Source organism: Pseudochaenichthys georgianus, chromosome 13, assembly GCF_902827115.2.
Source record: "Pseudochaenichthys georgianus chromosome 13, fPseGeo1.2, whole genome shotgun sequence".
Taxonomy (NCBI): domain Eukaryota; kingdom Metazoa; phylum Chordata; class Actinopteri; order Perciformes; family Channichthyidae; genus Pseudochaenichthys; species Pseudochaenichthys georgianus.
This window is the reverse complement of record NC_047515.1, coordinates 35,341,555-35,359,429: the sequence shown is the minus strand read 5'-3', so window position 1 is coordinate 35,359,429 and position 17,875 is coordinate 35,341,555. Positions and strand designations below refer to the sequence as shown.

Sequence of the window (17,875 nt, the reverse complement as noted above, 5' to 3'; positions counted from 1 at the left end):
ATAACACAAACATTACTAAAGACATTAGCAGCTTTTAATGATTTTTACATCGTTTTTTTAAGCATTTAATTTGTTTCACAGTCAACTAAAAAGGCTCTGAAAGAAGGTACAATATCAGTCAAGTTACCAAACAGTATTTGGATGTGCCTATGTTGATACTACTCCTAACAAATAAACTGATGCATCATTTCAACCTACGAGGTCCTTATAAAAAAAAAAACCTTTGCTTGAGGGTGTAAGCTAGACATGCACACAATCCACATTTCTGATTAAAGAAAAACTGGAATACAACCACACTGTGTAATCTATTTTACATCCATACAGTTAATCCTACAATTTCTTTCAGTGAGCCAACCCTCATGTCGCAGTAGTCATTTCAGTCATGAAATATTAATATTAAAGGGCCCTTATTATCCTAATTTTCAGGTTAATATTTGTATTTCGCGCCATGTGTGCAAAAAGCTCTTTATTTTTCTCATACTGCCTGTGCTGCAACACCTCTTTTCACCCTCTGTCTGAAACCAGAGCCCAGTCTGCTCCGATTGGTTAGCTGGCCGGCTCTGTTGTGATTTCACATTCAATGTTTTGGAGCGCTAGCCAATAAAAGCATGAGTGTTACAGTGATGTCATTATGATAAGTATAAACAAAGGAGTCCAATCGAGGCATGTCATGCAGGTGGAAGAGAAACTCCCTCTAGTGTGGCCTCAGGGATTTTAGCCTTTATGCATGCTTACCACAGAGTAAAGGAAAGGGAACCCCCCCCCCAAAAGCATAATAGGGCCCTTTAAGCCCAATGCATTAAAGTCCCCAGAGTTATGAAAATAGACCAAAGCAGCAGAAGACCTCTACCAACTATAAACTCTCTGCTTATCTGTTTGTTTCTCTGTCCCCGAAATCCATGAGAAGGGTCATGTTTGAGAGGACACGGTAGATCTAACTCTGTTTATGTTCGTCCCTGGACAATCCTGATCAGCCCGACCATGAAGGACAGTAAGACACAAATACATCCCAAGACAACTGGGTCTTAAGTCGGCCCACCAAGGCCTTTGGGGACACATTGGTCATATTTTACAACTTCTCTGCGTAATGGAACCACTGAGTTGGCCTCTTGTGCGTCACAGGGATTCTCTTTATTCAGGGCAATGAGAATAGTTGTTCCTATTCAGAGCAGAAGGTCCACTCGGTCTTAAATCTGAATAATGTTGACATGGCTACAAATACAGCTAAAGCTGATCATAATGTTTCTGTAATAGTCTCTATACTGCATAATAGAATGGTATATTTAAATGTCCTTCAAATCGACAGTTTAATACAATATTTCCTTTGGAGCTAGAGGGAGATCAGGCTTTAATCATTGTCGCTAAAATACCAGGTCTGTTGTTTGCTAATCTACACAATTAACTTCAATGTTCTGTTACATTTGAATCCAGATCTTTCTCTGGAGATGGTTACCACACAATGTACTACAAAACATTGTGCTGCTAGCTGTGTACCTTGTTTGTTGATTCTGTATTTTTACATAGCGTCAGTGTCTATTATATCTTTAAATGTAAGGCTGCTAATTAAGACTTGATCCAAGGTAAAGTGCTTTTCTGAAAGCAGTGGAGCGCAACTGAAAGAATTATACAAAATAAGTTATTTAAGAAAATAATATCTAATTGCAACTCTGACTACTTTTAAATCCAGGCTGAAGAATTTTTGTCGCTGCTTTTAATTGAACTATTCATATCTTAAACTGCACTGTAACTTTTATCCATGTAACTTTTTCTTTTAATGTTTAATTGAACTATTCATATTTTAGACTGCACTGTAACTTTTATCCATGTATTTTTCCTTTTAATGTTTATTTTATTAGCTTTTCTTTTTTAATGCTTAATGTCTTTCATTTTTTGTAAAGCACTTTGAATTGCCTTGCGTTGAAAAGTGCTATATAAATAAACTTGCCTTGCCTTGCCTTGCCTTGCCTTGCCTTGCCTTGCCTTGCCTTGCCTTGCCTTGCCTTGCCTTGCCTTGCCTTGCCTTGCCTTGCCTTGCCTTGCCTAATTACTGGTGTTTTCATCCCTTTTTGTATTTTGGACTCATAGTATGTGATGAATCAGAACTACAAATAATTGTACGTGCTACGGCCACCATGGCCTTTGGGCCCCTCACACTGTTAAAAGTTGCTTTAAAAGCGTAAGAACAGTGGTTTCTGACTGCATTATGCTGCGTTCACAACGGACGCGATGCGAATACTCGCATTGCTCTAACCGCTGGAGTTTCACTGCGGCTGTCAGCTGTGTTTAGTCCTGTCATTCAAACAAGACGCGGGGGCGGGGCTTATATCCATGTAAATACTGTGGTGGAAACCAACTACGACCAAATTAACCTATTTTACCGTGATTTCATTGTAATACACGTTTCAAAATGATGCCGAAGTAACTAAATACTGATAAGGATTAGTAAAAACCATGCTTTAATGCTTTGACAAGTGTGCAGACAAGACAGCATGCGAAAAACCTTTTAAAATGCGTGTTTTGTGAATGGAGATTGGATCGATCAGGCTAGACCAGCGTTTCTCAAAGTGTGGGGCGCGCCCCACTGGTGGGGCGCAGAGATGTGATAGGTGGGTCGCGAAAAAAAAAAAATGTACATTTGTTTTTCACATTTATTTATTATTTATACACTGTTGGAATATCAAAACAACGGCCCGCCCGGGGTGCAAAACGTATCAATGAAAAGCGACCCTCTACCACACAAAACAACACCTGTAGATAACCCAATTTGTGTTCTTTGAAATTGAAAAGGATATTGCATTGTGTTTGTTACTTTCGTTGCAGTTGTATGTCTTAAGTGTAATTTGGCATTCTTTTATTTTGAAGGCACGTTTACGCTGTTGACAGTTGTTGTTGCTATGGAAACAAGAAACGTTTCACAGCGGGCGGAACTTGTCATAAAGTCTGCGATAATAAAGCCCACCCATTTAGAGGGAAGATATGATTGGTCAATTGTACTGTCATTTGACATTACTCTCGTTCAGTTACTATAGCTGGCCCTCTGTAAATTCATAGCTGGACGTCCAATCAGCTCCTGTCTTCACAGACTCGCAGAGAGGAGCTTCTTTCATTTAACCCTTCACATTCAAACAGAAACTGAATAGGCAGATTCAAAGGATTTATTTCTTTGGAAATGTTATTTTAAATACAATTTAATCAAGTTATTTTGGTAAAACTATTGACAAATATTACTAAAAACGTATTTAAAAAAAAATATATAAAGAAAAATATAATTTGTTTTAATGTTTTTAAATATTATTTTGTAGAATATCTTAGGCCCTCAGAGACAGGCTCGCCACTGGTAAAAATCTCTCATACACACGTGTGAAACGCTCTCACAGACACACACAACAGCGTTGCAGTCGGGAAGAAAAGCAATGTGGAGCGAGAGAGCGAGAGAGCAAGAGAGAGAGCACACCTTTATCTATTTAATAAAGTTGTACAAAATAAAGTAAGAAATCATTCCAATGTGTATTATAGGACAGTAAAAAGTTTAAAAGGGGAGTGATTAGTCAAATATGCATAAATAAAAAGAAAGAATGCTAACTAGGTAACATAAGATAGAATAAACAAGTTTAAATGATTTGTTGTGATCATATTCTAAAGATGTTTGGATTATTGAAAAGTATACAGCTCCCTTTCATCTGAGTGTTGAGAGCTGTATCCATAAATTCATGTTAGGCTCAAAGTAGGGCTGCTCGATTATGGCAAAAATCATAATCTCGATTATTTGGGTCAATAATTGATATCACGATTATTAAAAACGATTAACCATTTACTTTGAAAAACATCAATTTATTGAAGAAAATAATTTGAAAAGTATGTTTTTAACAGTTGATTACCCTGAACTTTAAGTATAATTCAACTGAAAAACCTATTTAAAAAATAAATAAAATCGTTTTATTTCGATTATGTTGTTTTCATAATCGTTGCAAGCCAAAATCGTAATTGCGATTAAAATACGATTTAATTGAGCAGCCCTAGCTCAAAGTGCACCAGATTGATGCATTCAACTTCAACATTTAAAAAAAATCTTCCTGGGGGTGCATGCCCCCGGACCCCCCTAGAGGATGTGACGTCCACCACCAAATAAAGCAGGTTAAAATAATTAAATTGCATACATTTTATTTTAGTAAACACTGAAAACGGGTCCCACAGACCCAAACAGTACTCAAAGGTTAAAGGTAGCATATAATAATGTTAAAATGTGCTAAATATATACACTGCAAAAAAACAAAAAAGAGGCGTAAAAGTAGCTCACGACTTGTTTTATTTTTTTAAAGTAACCCTCATCCTAAAAATAGTTGGAGACCCCTGTTATAGAACGATACATTTGACAATTTTAAGCTTGGCCTACCATTTTATTGGAGCGATGAGGAACAGGTGGGGCTTGAAAAGGCCCACCTGTTCAAAGTGGGGAATGACAGAAAAAGTTTGAGAACCACTGGGCTAGACTAACGTTGTAGCTGCTCCGTCCACACTCACAACAACGTCCAAAAGACAGAATTAAAGCAGCGACTGTATTCGTCATGACTCATGACACAGACAGTCTGTGGTTTGTACATCTTTAACTTTTGTCCAGTTTCTGAACAGATATGAGGAGCTGTGAGGAGTTGATTAAAGAGACACACGCACGCACGCACACGCGCGCACACACACACACAAGCACACACTTTTGCATTTCAAAGTATTGCTTGTTCATACAGTTGGATGTTGGAGCTTCACTGTGCACTGCTGAATGATGTATGTGCAGAGTTTGACCCTTGAAGGCTGTTTCTTCTGCTCTGAAATTGAATATATTTGTTACATATTAATAGAATTTTTGATTTTTAGATTTAATTTCGGATTTGTGAGTAGTAGTAGATGGAAAACATACCAAACAAACACTAATTATTAAAAGTAAAGTATTTCATTTGAGATAATAGGCCTATATGATGATACGATTATTGATATTAAAAAAGTGATTTGTTTTTTGTCATTAGAAAGTGAAGTTATTTATTTTTAAGCTCCAAATCCTAATTTTCCCCTCAATGGCCTTTGTGCCCTGGCATGTGGCTTTTCCGCCCTGAAAAAATGTGTGACACCAAAGGCCAAATGGCCTTGCCCCTAAAATGATGAAAATCCAAGCCTAGTGCTATGACTCATTATCATATCAAAAGTGCTTACTAGGGAACCCCATAATTGATTTGTGTTTCCTAAACCCCAATAGCACATAAGTCATTTCAAAGTATACTTGACATTGCAAACCCAAATCTCTCCTTACAATAAACGATATACATCTATATTGATTTGAGAGTGGGTTGTTTAGAGTTGCAACAGAGAAGTAGGTGTGGAAAAGTTAACGCTATACAGTAAATTACTTGCATGAAGTGTAAATATGATTATTACTACTGCCAAAAATGGGTTGGTTGCCAGCGTGGAGAATCTTACAACGCCAGTAACCCTACCAGTAGCATTTACTTGAACACATGAAGTGCCAGGCAACACACATCCTCCATCCAACAGACTGATATGTTGAATCCAGAGGGCAGATATGAAGACTTGTCGATTTCACCTCATAAATTCACTCCAAATGTTTTTATAATAGCGATACAGCCAGTATTTCAAATCTTCATTGCTACACAAGTATCATTTAGTACTTCATCTTTCTCCGTCATGTTAAGACTACATGCAGGAGACAGATGTAGCTTGGTAAGACCCCTTAGATAAATATTTAGATTTGAAATCTGACAAACGGGCTGCATTCCAGTGTCAAGAGAGCTGTAAGCTGCTGGTGATACTTTTTTTCAGGAGGCAGAAATCGTCTGACATCTCTCTTGCGACTGCCAGGTGTGACAGTTCACTTTCTGCATAGACTTCCTCTTCTCTTTATGTCTCTCTGCTGTCTTTTACTTTTAAACACCTCTTTAAATCAGTGGAAGCTGTCTTTGAAGGAGGCACAGAGGAATGAAAAGGGGGTAAAGTGTGTCTGCAGGAGCTTTGTGTCTGGGATTCGGCATGAGTGGTATCATAATGGTTTGGATTTTGTTCCAGGTCTGTTGTAACATGCACCGACCTGGCAAGTATTTAAAAACCTGCCTAGCGATCAAGTCTGGTCTGGATCATCAGCCCAGTCGGAGCAAAGGGAGGTGGAACAGGAGAAGAACCACCTGTGTAACCTTCGCCTGCCCTCTGCCAAGAACACCACCCACAGGTCCAACAGGAGAATATGGGTCTGATTTAGACAGGGAGGGAGGGATCTATCCTGTTTGCTTTGGGTTCTAAAAGAAAGTGTATGTACATACTGTTCCATGCAAGTATGTGTGTCTTATTTTATCAGCATGATTGTCGTTTCTACATTGCAAAAGTGTCATTCATGGAAATATATGAATCCCAAATAAAATGGATTGCATAAGCACTTTCCGAGTTTGGAAAGCTTTTACATCGACAGCATTTAACCAGTCATGAGCATGTGCAAACATTGTCTTCTGAGGTTGCCACCTGCTAATCAGTTCAGACTAACATTCACATGTATTCACATTCTATTCGGAGCCATTTGTGGTTCAGCATATTGCAAACGGACACTACTGAAAACTGAATGTATATCATCTTGAACATTATTTTGATTTGCTTCATTCAGATACTGTATAACTGGAACACAGCCTATTGGACCTGTCTCTTGGCCTTATTGCTCGACTCCTGCAGCGGGGCCAAGCAGCTGTGCTGTTCGGGGCAGCCCTGTATGTTTTCTATCTACGGTGGAATTTATATGAGCCCAGGGTTACAAGCACATGAATGGGCCCCAGTGTGTTGGCTGTTTTGACGTCACCTCATCAGTGCGCATGTGATACACTCGTTAAAACTGGGACACTCCATGGCTAGCGTGTATTTCAAAGAGAACTTGGCCCCCTTTGAAGGGCCAGTGTGGTGATTTGAACAATAGACAGATTTGTTTGTGCCACTTTTAGGTAAAGAACATTCCAGAATCCCCTGTTCATTTTAACCATGTATCGCTATTATTATTATTATCAATATATGTTTTGCATCTGCCCAGAGATATTCTTGTACTCTTGACAATTCTGAACTTGACAATGTTGAACTGCATCAAACAGCAAATGCTTTCCAGAACGCTAAGTTTGAGGAGTCAAATCACATGTCATGCAACATGATTGTCTGCAGAAAGTATACAGTAGCTCAATGTTACAAAACGGTAACATTTAAGTCATTGCTAAATGTTCATAATACTGTATTTATAGTATTGTATATGCTAAGGACCTCAGATATGTGGTAATGTTAAATAGCATAGTATAGTAATAATGTGCGTTCAGGAGTCGAAACAGTAACACCACACACACAAGTAGGAAGTCTTTGTTCACATATATTTTATAACATTTTGAAGTACATTAAGTACATTTTAGAAATAGAAGCTACAGTTTATAAAACCTTTCCAGCAGAAATCATTGATGGGCCAGCATCAGCCTTTTTTTCTCTAGCAGACAGGTCTGTTTTCTATATATAAAAAAATTATAAAAAATAAAAACAAAAGAAAACGCTACATTATTTTGTCCTGCGCTACCTTTAAATTCCCATGAAAGCACCAGCTGTCTGCATCTCTTGTCTTTTATAAAATATAAATTATTGAAAAATATTCAAATGTTTGTGAACTAAATACAATAAAAATGATCTCATAACAAAAATACAAAGACACTATAAAATATACAAAAAACAATAACATCCAACAAAAAAAATGTTCCTTCTGAATCCATTCTGAGATATGCCTATGCCACAAACTAATGGTGTGTATTCACTTGCACAACAAAGGTTCATTAATACATAAGACCTGCAGTAGATTGTAATCTGTGACATTTAACAATAGTATATTTCCCGACAAAATTATTCTTTAAAATACTAACATTTAAGGTAACGGAAGGAATTCTTTAAGCACAGTATTTTGTCGCCGACCAAACTGATATTATGACCTTTAGTGGGGGGAAAGAGGAGTTATCTCAAGGGCACTGACAAACAGTACAATTATGTTTGAAAATGTGTAGAGCTTTCAGACATAAAACACTGACATTGGAAAACTATTCTGAACAAAACAGTCTTTTGAAACCTTGACATCAACATGCAGAGAACAATGAAAGCGCAGTGCAGCTCGTTACTAATTGTTGAATTACTCACGTCAGGTGATGTGCATGGGACAGTTTTACGAGTCAGTGCTTGATAATGGCGGACAAGCGTGTTACCAATTAAACATTAGCACATATCCAAAATCTGTGTTCTACACTCAGTGGGAAACCCATATCAGCAAAGGCATTTCTCTTTGTCCTAAAGCTCGTGTGCTTTCCATCATATTAACAAAAGATAAAACAAAAGTCAACACTTTCCAAAAGTGTGAGAGAACTCTGGTCCCTGTCTTCCGACATTGTGGAGGATACCCGAAGCACCGTGACCAAAGACCTCACAAGGGTTTTGGTTATTTGTCCTGCTTTGCATCTTGCTTATTTGTGTAATCTGGGTCTCAATAAAGCATTATGAAATACAATCTGTACAAATAGACATCTCAAAAGATATTTCCATCCATATGGGTAACATTCAGCCACTGTAAACAATAACATTGTATTCTAGGATGATATTCCACTTTGGCATTTCCCACAAGGCCAGTGTGCAGCCACTGTTCCCACTGTTGGTCGGAAACGACTGCCTTGTTGCTCAAATATAACCAGTTCATATTCAGTATGTATTGTTTTGCTCATACATAATAAGTAGGCACAGATCTACAAATGAAATGCAAATGTCTGCCACTAGCTGTAACCCTAGCCCTATTTGCAATGAAGTTCAAGCTGCATTCATGCATCCAACCTCAATGACAGTGGAAAGTAAGTACTCTACCAATGTAATGCCAACTTCCAAGCATCCACCAACTTGCGTCATGTCTGTCAGTCTTTCTCTGTCAGTCTTTCTCTGTCAGTCTTTCTCTATCAGATCTTACAAGTGATCATCAACTGCAGTATCCACAGTTTCCTTTCAAACACCTTCATCTATCCCGCACAACTTCAGAACCTTTCTGGTCGCCATGTTTCTATTGCCTATCCCTTTTTCCTACACTTTACCTTCACATACTGCAGCCGCTTCCTAATGGACAAAATGTATTGCATAACAAAAGAAAAAGAAAAAAGAATCTGACTTACTTAGGATTTGAAAAATCACTCAAATATTTCACTTGTGATTTCATTTTATAGGACAGTCAGAAGACTATTTAAACACTTCAAAAGCAACACTAACATGGACAGTGAACCGACAAAGTATGCATCTAATCTGCACATTAAACAACTCTTTTTACTAAAGACTCCTGGATTTCCCCACATAGATTGTCTACAGTTTGCTAATACTGGTGGTATATGCAAAAATGCATAAGTTTCAGTCATAATATGTGTCTCCAACGAGGTGACAAACATGAATGTAAAGGCGAAAGCGTCAGTTCCAAAAGCAACGGCTACTTTCATATGTCTGTCTGTCAGACACTCTTGCTATGAGTAATCTCATCGGGTCCTCGCACCCTACAAAGCACAGGGCCAGTGTCTAGTGTTGTCTGATCACAAATCAGCACATTTCAGTTAAAGGCTCACCTCGAGAACTAAACAAACAAACTTGGCATCTAATGTTTGGTTCCACTGTAATACCTTAATTGACAACAAAAATGAAAACAACTCTCCAATATATGCCTGGTTTACATTGGGTGTTCTCAACATCAATAATATAATACTGGCACACGCATACGCTCCTCAAACCACAAATTAGAAACAACACTTTTTGGTCCAAGCTGAAAATCCTCTCGTTGTCAAAGAGAACATTGGGCATTTATGTAACTGTCATTATACCTTCCGTAGTTTGGTATTCATGTTTTGGCAACAGGAACCTTCTGCCTGCTCTTCCAATATTTAATTATTCTGCTTTTCCTCTCTTGGTTTTCTCTGACTTTCTGTCTTTCTACTTCCGTCTCCAACACTGTTCTACTTAGGCTGGAGGGAACCTGAACTATACCCGAAAGCGCTCCCTCTGCCTTGAGCTGCTAAATAATTCCGGTACATAATTACACATACGCTCACACACACATGCGCACACACATCTCAAATGCAACAGGGTATGAATACAGGCGTTTGGCTTGTGCCTTCTTTTAAAACATGGTCTGAGAGGCAGGAGGTTGAAATGAACAAAGCCACGGTAAGTTGTTTAAAACATTTTTGGTCCCCAAAAAACGGTTTACCAACTCTATCAAAAAAGTTAAGACCACTTTATGAGCCCCAGTCCTTGTGTCTCCTGAACTTTTGTCTTCACTTCCTGTTTCTTCTTTGCTTTCACTCGTCCGTATCGGGCTTTACGTCCAACATTGCATGGAGCTCCTCAGGAGTGTATCCCAGCAAGCTTTTTAAGTCACAGACAAAGCGGTAGACGTAGCGTTTCCCCGATGTCTTGTGGATGATGTTCTTGTCATAGTAGTAGCGCAGGCCACGGCTCAGCTTCTCGTAGTTCATCTTGGGCTTGTTTTTCCTCTTGCCCCACCTCCGAGCAACCTAAAAGAATGCAGAACATAAGCGTGTCAAGATGTGTCATACCAAATGACTTCAAGTGAAAGCCACAGTTGTTTGTTTTCTGAAATATGGTTAGCTCTGAGAATGTAATAATCTACATTAAAAAAAATAAACAGTTCTTTTGTTTGTGGTCTTGTTGCAATGAAATACTACAGATGCAAAACCAGACACCCGTCCAAAAAAAAGATTGATGGAGCCCAACAAGGCATGCAAACATTTTCACAAAGGCAGAAGACATCTTGTTCATCTGGCTAACTGCTTAGGACCTCCCAGTAGGTGTGCCAGTGGCCAGCAGGGTCACAGCCTCTCACCTCATCTGGGTCAGAAAGCTTGAACTCCCAGCCGTCGCCTGTCCAGCTGATGAAGGACTGGCAAGACTTGTCGGTCAGCAGCTCCAGGAGAAACTGCCACAGCTGGATAGGGCCGCTGCCTGCACAACAGATAAGAGAGGGGGAGAGAAGGTGTTTGTTTAAAAAAAAATATGTACACTGAGGAGACATATTGTGGTTGTGGAGAAACTCGTTGGTGTGTGGTTTTAGAATTAGATAAGTGTGAGGTTCGGGAAAGATATCAAGATCCAGACTCTGGGTATAATCTCGAACTCTGTAGTCTTATTTTATCAATTCTTGAAGTACTGTTTCTTTTAATTATATTGCATATAATATACACAGTATGTTGATCCTTACCCTTAACCTGAACTCAAAAGTGGCAAAACACAAAAGAAAAAATCCAGTATTGGAGTTTACAAAAGAGAATTGTACTATGCAAAATCTATATCGTGTTAATGCATAGCGTGGATAAGTACAAAACCCCTCGAAAAGTGAAGTCATCTCGAGATGAAAAGGAGGAATTTAGTATGTCTCTCCAGCCTATACTTCTGTGCTATGTATGACCGTGTTAAATATGCAAGGCCGATTATTCACTTATGTCTGAAGAGGGACAAAGTAAACCTTCTAATGTGGGTCAGACTGAAGTACAGCAAATGTCTTCATAAATACAACAGTCCCATTCTTCATGTATCTCCTTGTCTGGCAGTTGCCCTATGCAGCATGTGAATATAGAGTCTGTGTCTGTATGAGTTCCATACTGATGAAATCACTAGTTTAAAAAAAGAAGGGGTGTATTTAGACGTTAATGCAGACTGTGCGTGAGCGAAAGAAAGGGTTTCCTAGGTCATCTATAATAATGATGGATAAAGAATATAGTAACCTGTCAATACAGCGCTAGAAACACTGCTTATTACATCTCGTGGAAAATGGAGAGAAAGCAGAAAGAAGATAACCAAAAAGGTCTGATCTCTGAACTAGATTCACTGCAGCACATTTTGATCTTGTGGTTTTTTTCAGCACATACACTCACCCACCTACTTTTGAGGCTTGCATGCTGAAATCACACCTGCCTCTGCAGCACACGGCCTCAGCAAAACTGAAGCTACGCAAAAGTCACCTCTCTCTCGAGTGCCTAAGAAAACCAAATGTCCCTTTATGCAACACAAACAAGAGCTTTCAGGGAAACAGACGTGTGGGTTGAAGACTTGAAATGGTGCTTGTGAGCTCCTGAAAGGATTGGAAGAAGGTGCATGACAACAGCCACCAAGACTTTGGAAAATGAGCGGCTGTGAAACACTGGGGGCTTTCACTCACATTCCAAAAGTCTGCTACTGTAAAATAGCGAGCCCTCATAGGGGTGATATAGTGCCCGTTTACCAGCCCTATGAGCTCTCACGCCAGAATGTACTAGACGACCCTTTGACAAAAAAAGAAAGTTTCCAAAAATATTTTACAAGTCTCCATGCACAATGGGCCTCACAGTGTGGCAAAAGGGAAGGTGGGGGGGGGGGGGGGGGGGGGCTTGAATTCACAGCAGAGTTAAGTATCTGACCCATGGTTTGCTAAATGAGTCTGGAGTATATGGCTACGGCAAGAACGCTGGGTGGGGAGTGGGCTGCAACGTAGGCCACATTTTACTGAATGTAGAAAAAAGGTAAAAATTCAAAGAAAAACAAATCATGGATTCCAAATTCAAAAAGAAAGAACCTGTATGTATTTTAGTGTTTTATCTTAACTAAAACACTTTTTAATCTTAACTTAAAAAAAAATGTAATACACTTGACAACTTTTAACTTTTTAGTTGAAATTAATTGTAATATTATAGTTGTCATGATTATGTGCTGGTATAGGTTTGATAGATACGTACGTTGATGTTTCTTCATATGTGTTAATTGGATAGAGAGACTCAGTCATGTTAGTAAGTGTATGTTGAAGGTATACGTGTACATGCCCGGGGATAGCTGATCTGGCATAAACCATCTCTTCTTTTTTTAGATGAATGTATTGTTATGCTTGATCCTTGTTTAATAATAGACATAATAACAGTTACGATATTTTCCACTTCACTAAACCGACAGGCAATGCAAATGAAAAGGCACGTATCATGTCACAGATTCAGAGTTTAGCGTGTGCAATGTGACTTTAGAGAAAGGTGTAAATGGCAAATTGTCACAGGAAACCACTGAGATGACGACTCGAGCTTCACTTATCTCTCTCAAGCTTATCGGACTCCTGTAAAGTGTCACCTGTCACCCTGTGACTGCGACAGGAAGCCGGACAGAGCAATCTGTCATAAACATCCATTTGGAATCTTAGAAAAAGTCATATTTGAGGTTTCTCTCTTGCTCATCCTTATACTTGTTCATCAACCCACACAGTTGCACATGGGCAAACAAACATACATACTTCTTCCATCTTTGAAGGACTACACTCGCCCTTCAGTGCTCTTAATAACAGCTTGGACTGCAGGCTGCTCCACATTTTTCCCTTTCAGAACAATTGGGGTATATTAAAATGATTTGTTTTCATCTTTCCAATTTTTCTTGGTTTAAAAGCTTAGAGGAAGCACCTTCTCCTCAGCGGAGTACACTACTATGCATTAGGCTGGAAGCACTCACCAGTCGTTCACACATGTGCTCTTCGGAGACATTTATCCTGTCGTAACAACTGATACATGTAAGACGTCAAAACCAAACGTAAATGGAGTGAGAAAGCTGTGGTGAACATTTGAAAAAGGTTTAGAAAGACGATATTTCCACATGCTAGTGTTTACATTCTGATCTATTACAGATTTCGGTCAAAGCTTATTTCATAAAGCCAGATGTCATATTGTTGAATACAAAAGAAACTTCCAAAAAGCTTATCTGGTTTCAGCTGATTCAACAAAATGTATATTTAGTTCCTTGGCTCATACTGTATAGGGTTCATGCAGCAACTCCGCCTAATGGGCACTAGAGGGGCTTTTAGACAGTGTCTAAAGCTTTATTATTTCATTATATGTGCATTACGACATCTTTCCGACATCATTATGAATGAATGACTCACTGTTCTATAAGAAGCTTTTGAACTAATAGCCATACAGATGACCAATTCACTTGTGCATACCAACTTTAGGACAGTCAGTTGAGATCTGATGTATGCATTGTTGGCGTCGTTGAAGAATGTGCTCGGACTTCCCCTTTTTGAATGCTGTGTGACTATCATTTAAACACAACCGTCTGAAAAAGTCCCAAACACTTTGACCCTAAGATATGATCCTCAAAATGTATTTTTAAAACAGCAGTGTATGTCATAATAAGGTTAACTTGACCCTCCTAAAAGATTAAAAATACATTTTCTTACAAATATATAGTAACAGTGTTTTTTTTCTTTGCACCTTGTGAGACCAAAAACCCTGACAGATGCTAAAATAGTGCAGTTGCTCGAGAAGTGTGCAGTTATCTTCACATCTGACTGAAGTTGGAGAACATATATGCCTGCTCTTAGAGCATGTACGAGTATGAAAATGCCTCTCTGATGAAGAGATAATATTACTCCGGTGCTATGTGCAGGGGCAGGCATCCTTTTTATGTTTCACTAGCGTTGCCAGGACGACCTCGGAAAAATAGGTTGAGATGCGGGCTGCAGATAACAAGGAGGTAGATGAGAAGTGAAGACAGAACACAAGAGTGTGAGACAGAGTGAGAGAGAGAGAGAGAAAAAAAAGAAGAAGGTAGAAGCAACATCTATTTTGCTTCCTGTAATGTGCATGACTCGGGTTACCAAGGTGTTCTCTTTGGTCTAAAAGTGGTGCATGTAGGCACCCCCACATTTGGGGCTTTTGCAGAGCAACACAACAAAGTGTGTTACAGCTGCACAACATCTTTTAGAGCCTCCTCATATCACCGATGGAAGTAACAACAGTCTGCAACTTCTGTGAACATTTCACGCGAATAACATGTTGTTTATCTTCATGGTTATGTACAATGAATACAACATTTAAATGTGAACGTCAACAATGGGATCTTCTAAAGCTACAGTAACGAGAGTAGGACTTGAAATTCAGATGGCATTCAGATACCATCAGAAATGAGCATATTATACAATAAAATACATATTATACACTCTCCATTTGTACTAGTGCCAGCCCTGTGATCAAGGCAGGGCTTTCTAAAAATCTAAAGGTGGACCTGTGGACATCTCACCTGTGTATCCTGCCAGCGCTGCCGCGGGGATGACGGGTTTATCCTTGCTGAGGTCCGAGCGCTCCCTCACATAGTCTTTGAAAGTGCCCTTGGGCTTGTGGCTATGCAGGGCAGTGGGGTAGTCTTCTGAGTCGAAGCTGTCGTACGAAGGTACCCGCTGCAGGCTGCTGAACGAGGACTGGCTGCTCCATGACTGGGTCAACCGGTCGCAGCTCTCAAAGCTCTCGATGCTCTCAAAGGAGTCCTGGCCTCCGAGTTTACCTGGGAGAGAGGAATAAAGGCGTTATAAAGATAATAGTAACATTTGATTAAACCGGAATGTGTATTATGTATGGCTTTCCTACTCTACTTTTCAAGTCAACACCTTAGAAGTAACTTAGTAACGTATAGTATAGTACGTATAGTATTCTGTACAGTTCAACATCTCTGTCCATTTCACACCTCATTTCACTTTTACAACCACCATTTGGGTTTGATTTTAAATTGAAGACAATCACACAAATTGCCTTGCTATTTTTGGCCTTGGGGAAGATAAGAGGAGCCTTTGAACGGCGAGCTATTACCAAATGACAGATAATGCAACTCGATTGATGCTGAAATGTTCTACTGCTCAAATTGAAGCCACATGTGGATATCAGTTGTGCTACGAAATACTTTCCCACGTTTGGAGAGCACCATTCAACGCTCAAAAGCTTTGCATGTGTGACGCGTAAGGATCAGACCACATACCTTGCAGGCAAATGCTTAGAGCACTAGCGGGAGGCTTGCATGCGTGGTGTACAAAGCTGATGCTATTCAATTATACAGCTGGGGATTTGTGAGAAAGAAAAATCCTAGGTTTATGGCTTTCAATGTAAACCATGCTACTAATTCTTCTGTAAACTATCACTGGGAGAGAGAAAAAGCAAACAGTTGCATGAGAAAACCCCACGCTTGCTTGCTGAGGATGACACCTCTATCTCCTTACTCAGAAGTCGAGGAAAAGAGGCCAACAGAAACAAGAAAAGAAAAAAAAAGCGTCTTGAAGGTTACACCTCTTGAACTGTTTTACATAAAGGACGGGCGGCAAGAAGAGAACACGTTGTGGCTTTGGTTCGTGTATCACACCGACAGAAACAATAGAGTTTTCTTTTTTTCTCCCAACCAAGTCTAGATTGTGTGAGGCGGGTTTGCTCGAACCACAAACCAACCAGAGGGCCTGCTTTTCTTCTCTTCTAATACTTGCAAGCTGATGTGGCATGACACGATTCTGGTGGCCTCAGCACAATCACACGCACTGACAAACCTACACGAAAACATGTACCCGCACTTTTGTCGGACATATTTATCGCAACACATCGGTTGAAAACGCTGAAATGCAACACATTTCCACCGCTTAAATCTCAACTATACTACGTGTCTGGTTTGTGACCCCTCACCTCGGCTGAGTCGTCCCACACACATGTTGTCATGGGATACCACCTCCTGTTTGACAGTGAAGTAGTCCCCCTGCAGCGGGTTGAGGGGCGTGTCCCGTAGGATGACGGCAGGATATTCACTCTCGTACTTGAGCGTCAGCAATTCCTCCGAGCTGATGGGATGAAGTGTCTGGTAGGACTCTGTGATGAAGCCGGGCTCTGAGTATTCAGAAGGAGGGACACATTGGGCATGTTCAATTCCGTAGCCTGGAGACACAAAGGGAAATGAGTGTGGATAGAAAGCAGAGATGGGAGCAAGGAGCAGAGCAGAGGAGGAAGATCAATCATAGAGTGGAGTCATTATATGTATTGTGCTCAACTGCTGCCCGATTGCTTAGTGTTCGGAAAGCCCATCACAGAAACAGCCCTGAGTGCACACGATGAGCCTTGTCCATTTGAGGAAAGATTATTGATTTGTCATGCACCCATCTTTAGCAGAACTTACATTCATGCCATATTGCTTCCTATGATATGTCATCAACAAACCTAAACAGGCTTTTTACTTGGATCTAAATCCAAATGTCTTCCTAACACTAAATCCCCAAACTCTTTTATTCACTACGCAAAACCACACCTCTTTTTCTATTCAAGGAGGCTCACGTCTTGTGCTATTACGCAGAGTGATTTTAGTACTTACTGACAAAGTAGTCTGAGGTATAACGGGATTCCTGGAAGTTGGAGGTCAGTCCATTGATGGGGTAATGCTTTGCATCCTCTTCATGAAAAATAGATGGAGAAAGAGCGTCAGTGACCTCACCATTGATTTCATGTATTGTGTAACTGCATCCAGCATTATCAAAAATTAATGACCCGAGCTAAATTGTGTCTTCCCGTTTGGCTCCTGTTACTATAGCAAATGTCAACACTGTCCTACTTTAAATTGGTAAGAGAAGTGGTATCACCCTGCGTTGGGATATGTTTCCTCACATACTATATGTAATTTATAAAGTTGCTGTCTTAAAACTGTCTAATAAAGGTGGCGTGGACAATTAAAAAATAACAGCATTATGACAAATGTGGCATTACCTTTCTGAAGCATTTCTAAATGTTCCCAAAGGATGTCACCCACAAAGTCAGGTGCTAAGTCTAGGAAGCGATCCTTCCCCATCGCACACAGGCTGGCTCCGTTCATGCAGAATTTTTCAAAGTCGACATTCTTCAGACTGAACTCGTTCACTGTCCATGTTAGCCACTCAGCCACATGGTTGTCTGTCCACTGTCTGGGATCTGAAGACGAGCACACATAATAATTGTTAGATTATACACAATTAGAAGTACATGTGCAATTCATTGAATCC

General features: G+C 39.7%; 1 protein-coding gene across 4 annotated transcripts in view; it reads right to left on the bottom strand.

Annotated features, from left to right (window-relative positions):
• Window positions 1–7,380: 7,380 nt before the first annotated feature.
• ets1 (v-ets avian erythroblastosis virus E26 oncogene homolog 1) overlaps window positions 7,381–17,875 on the bottom strand; it is a 36,232-nt gene continuing 25,737 nt past the window's right edge. For 2 of the 4 annotated variants that reach the window (XM_034097044.2, XM_034097047.2), the window contains 6 exons: window positions 17,604–17,804; window positions 17,215–17,292; window positions 16,539–16,784; window positions 15,121–15,381; window positions 10,919–11,037; window positions 7,381–10,589 (listed from right to left, as the gene is read on the bottom strand). In XM_034097044.2, coding sequence (XP_033952935.1) covers window positions 10,374–10,589; window positions 10,919–11,037; window positions 15,121–15,381; window positions 16,539–16,784; window positions 17,215–17,292; window positions 17,604–17,804 — 1,121 coding nt within the window. In that variant the 3' untranslated portion in view covers window positions 7,381–10,373. The remainder of the gene's footprint in view (window positions 10,590–10,918; window positions 11,038–15,120; window positions 15,382–16,538; window positions 16,785–17,214; window positions 17,293–17,603; window positions 17,805–17,875) is intronic. The other 2 variants (XM_034097045.2, XM_034097046.2) reach the window with 2 other exon arrangements.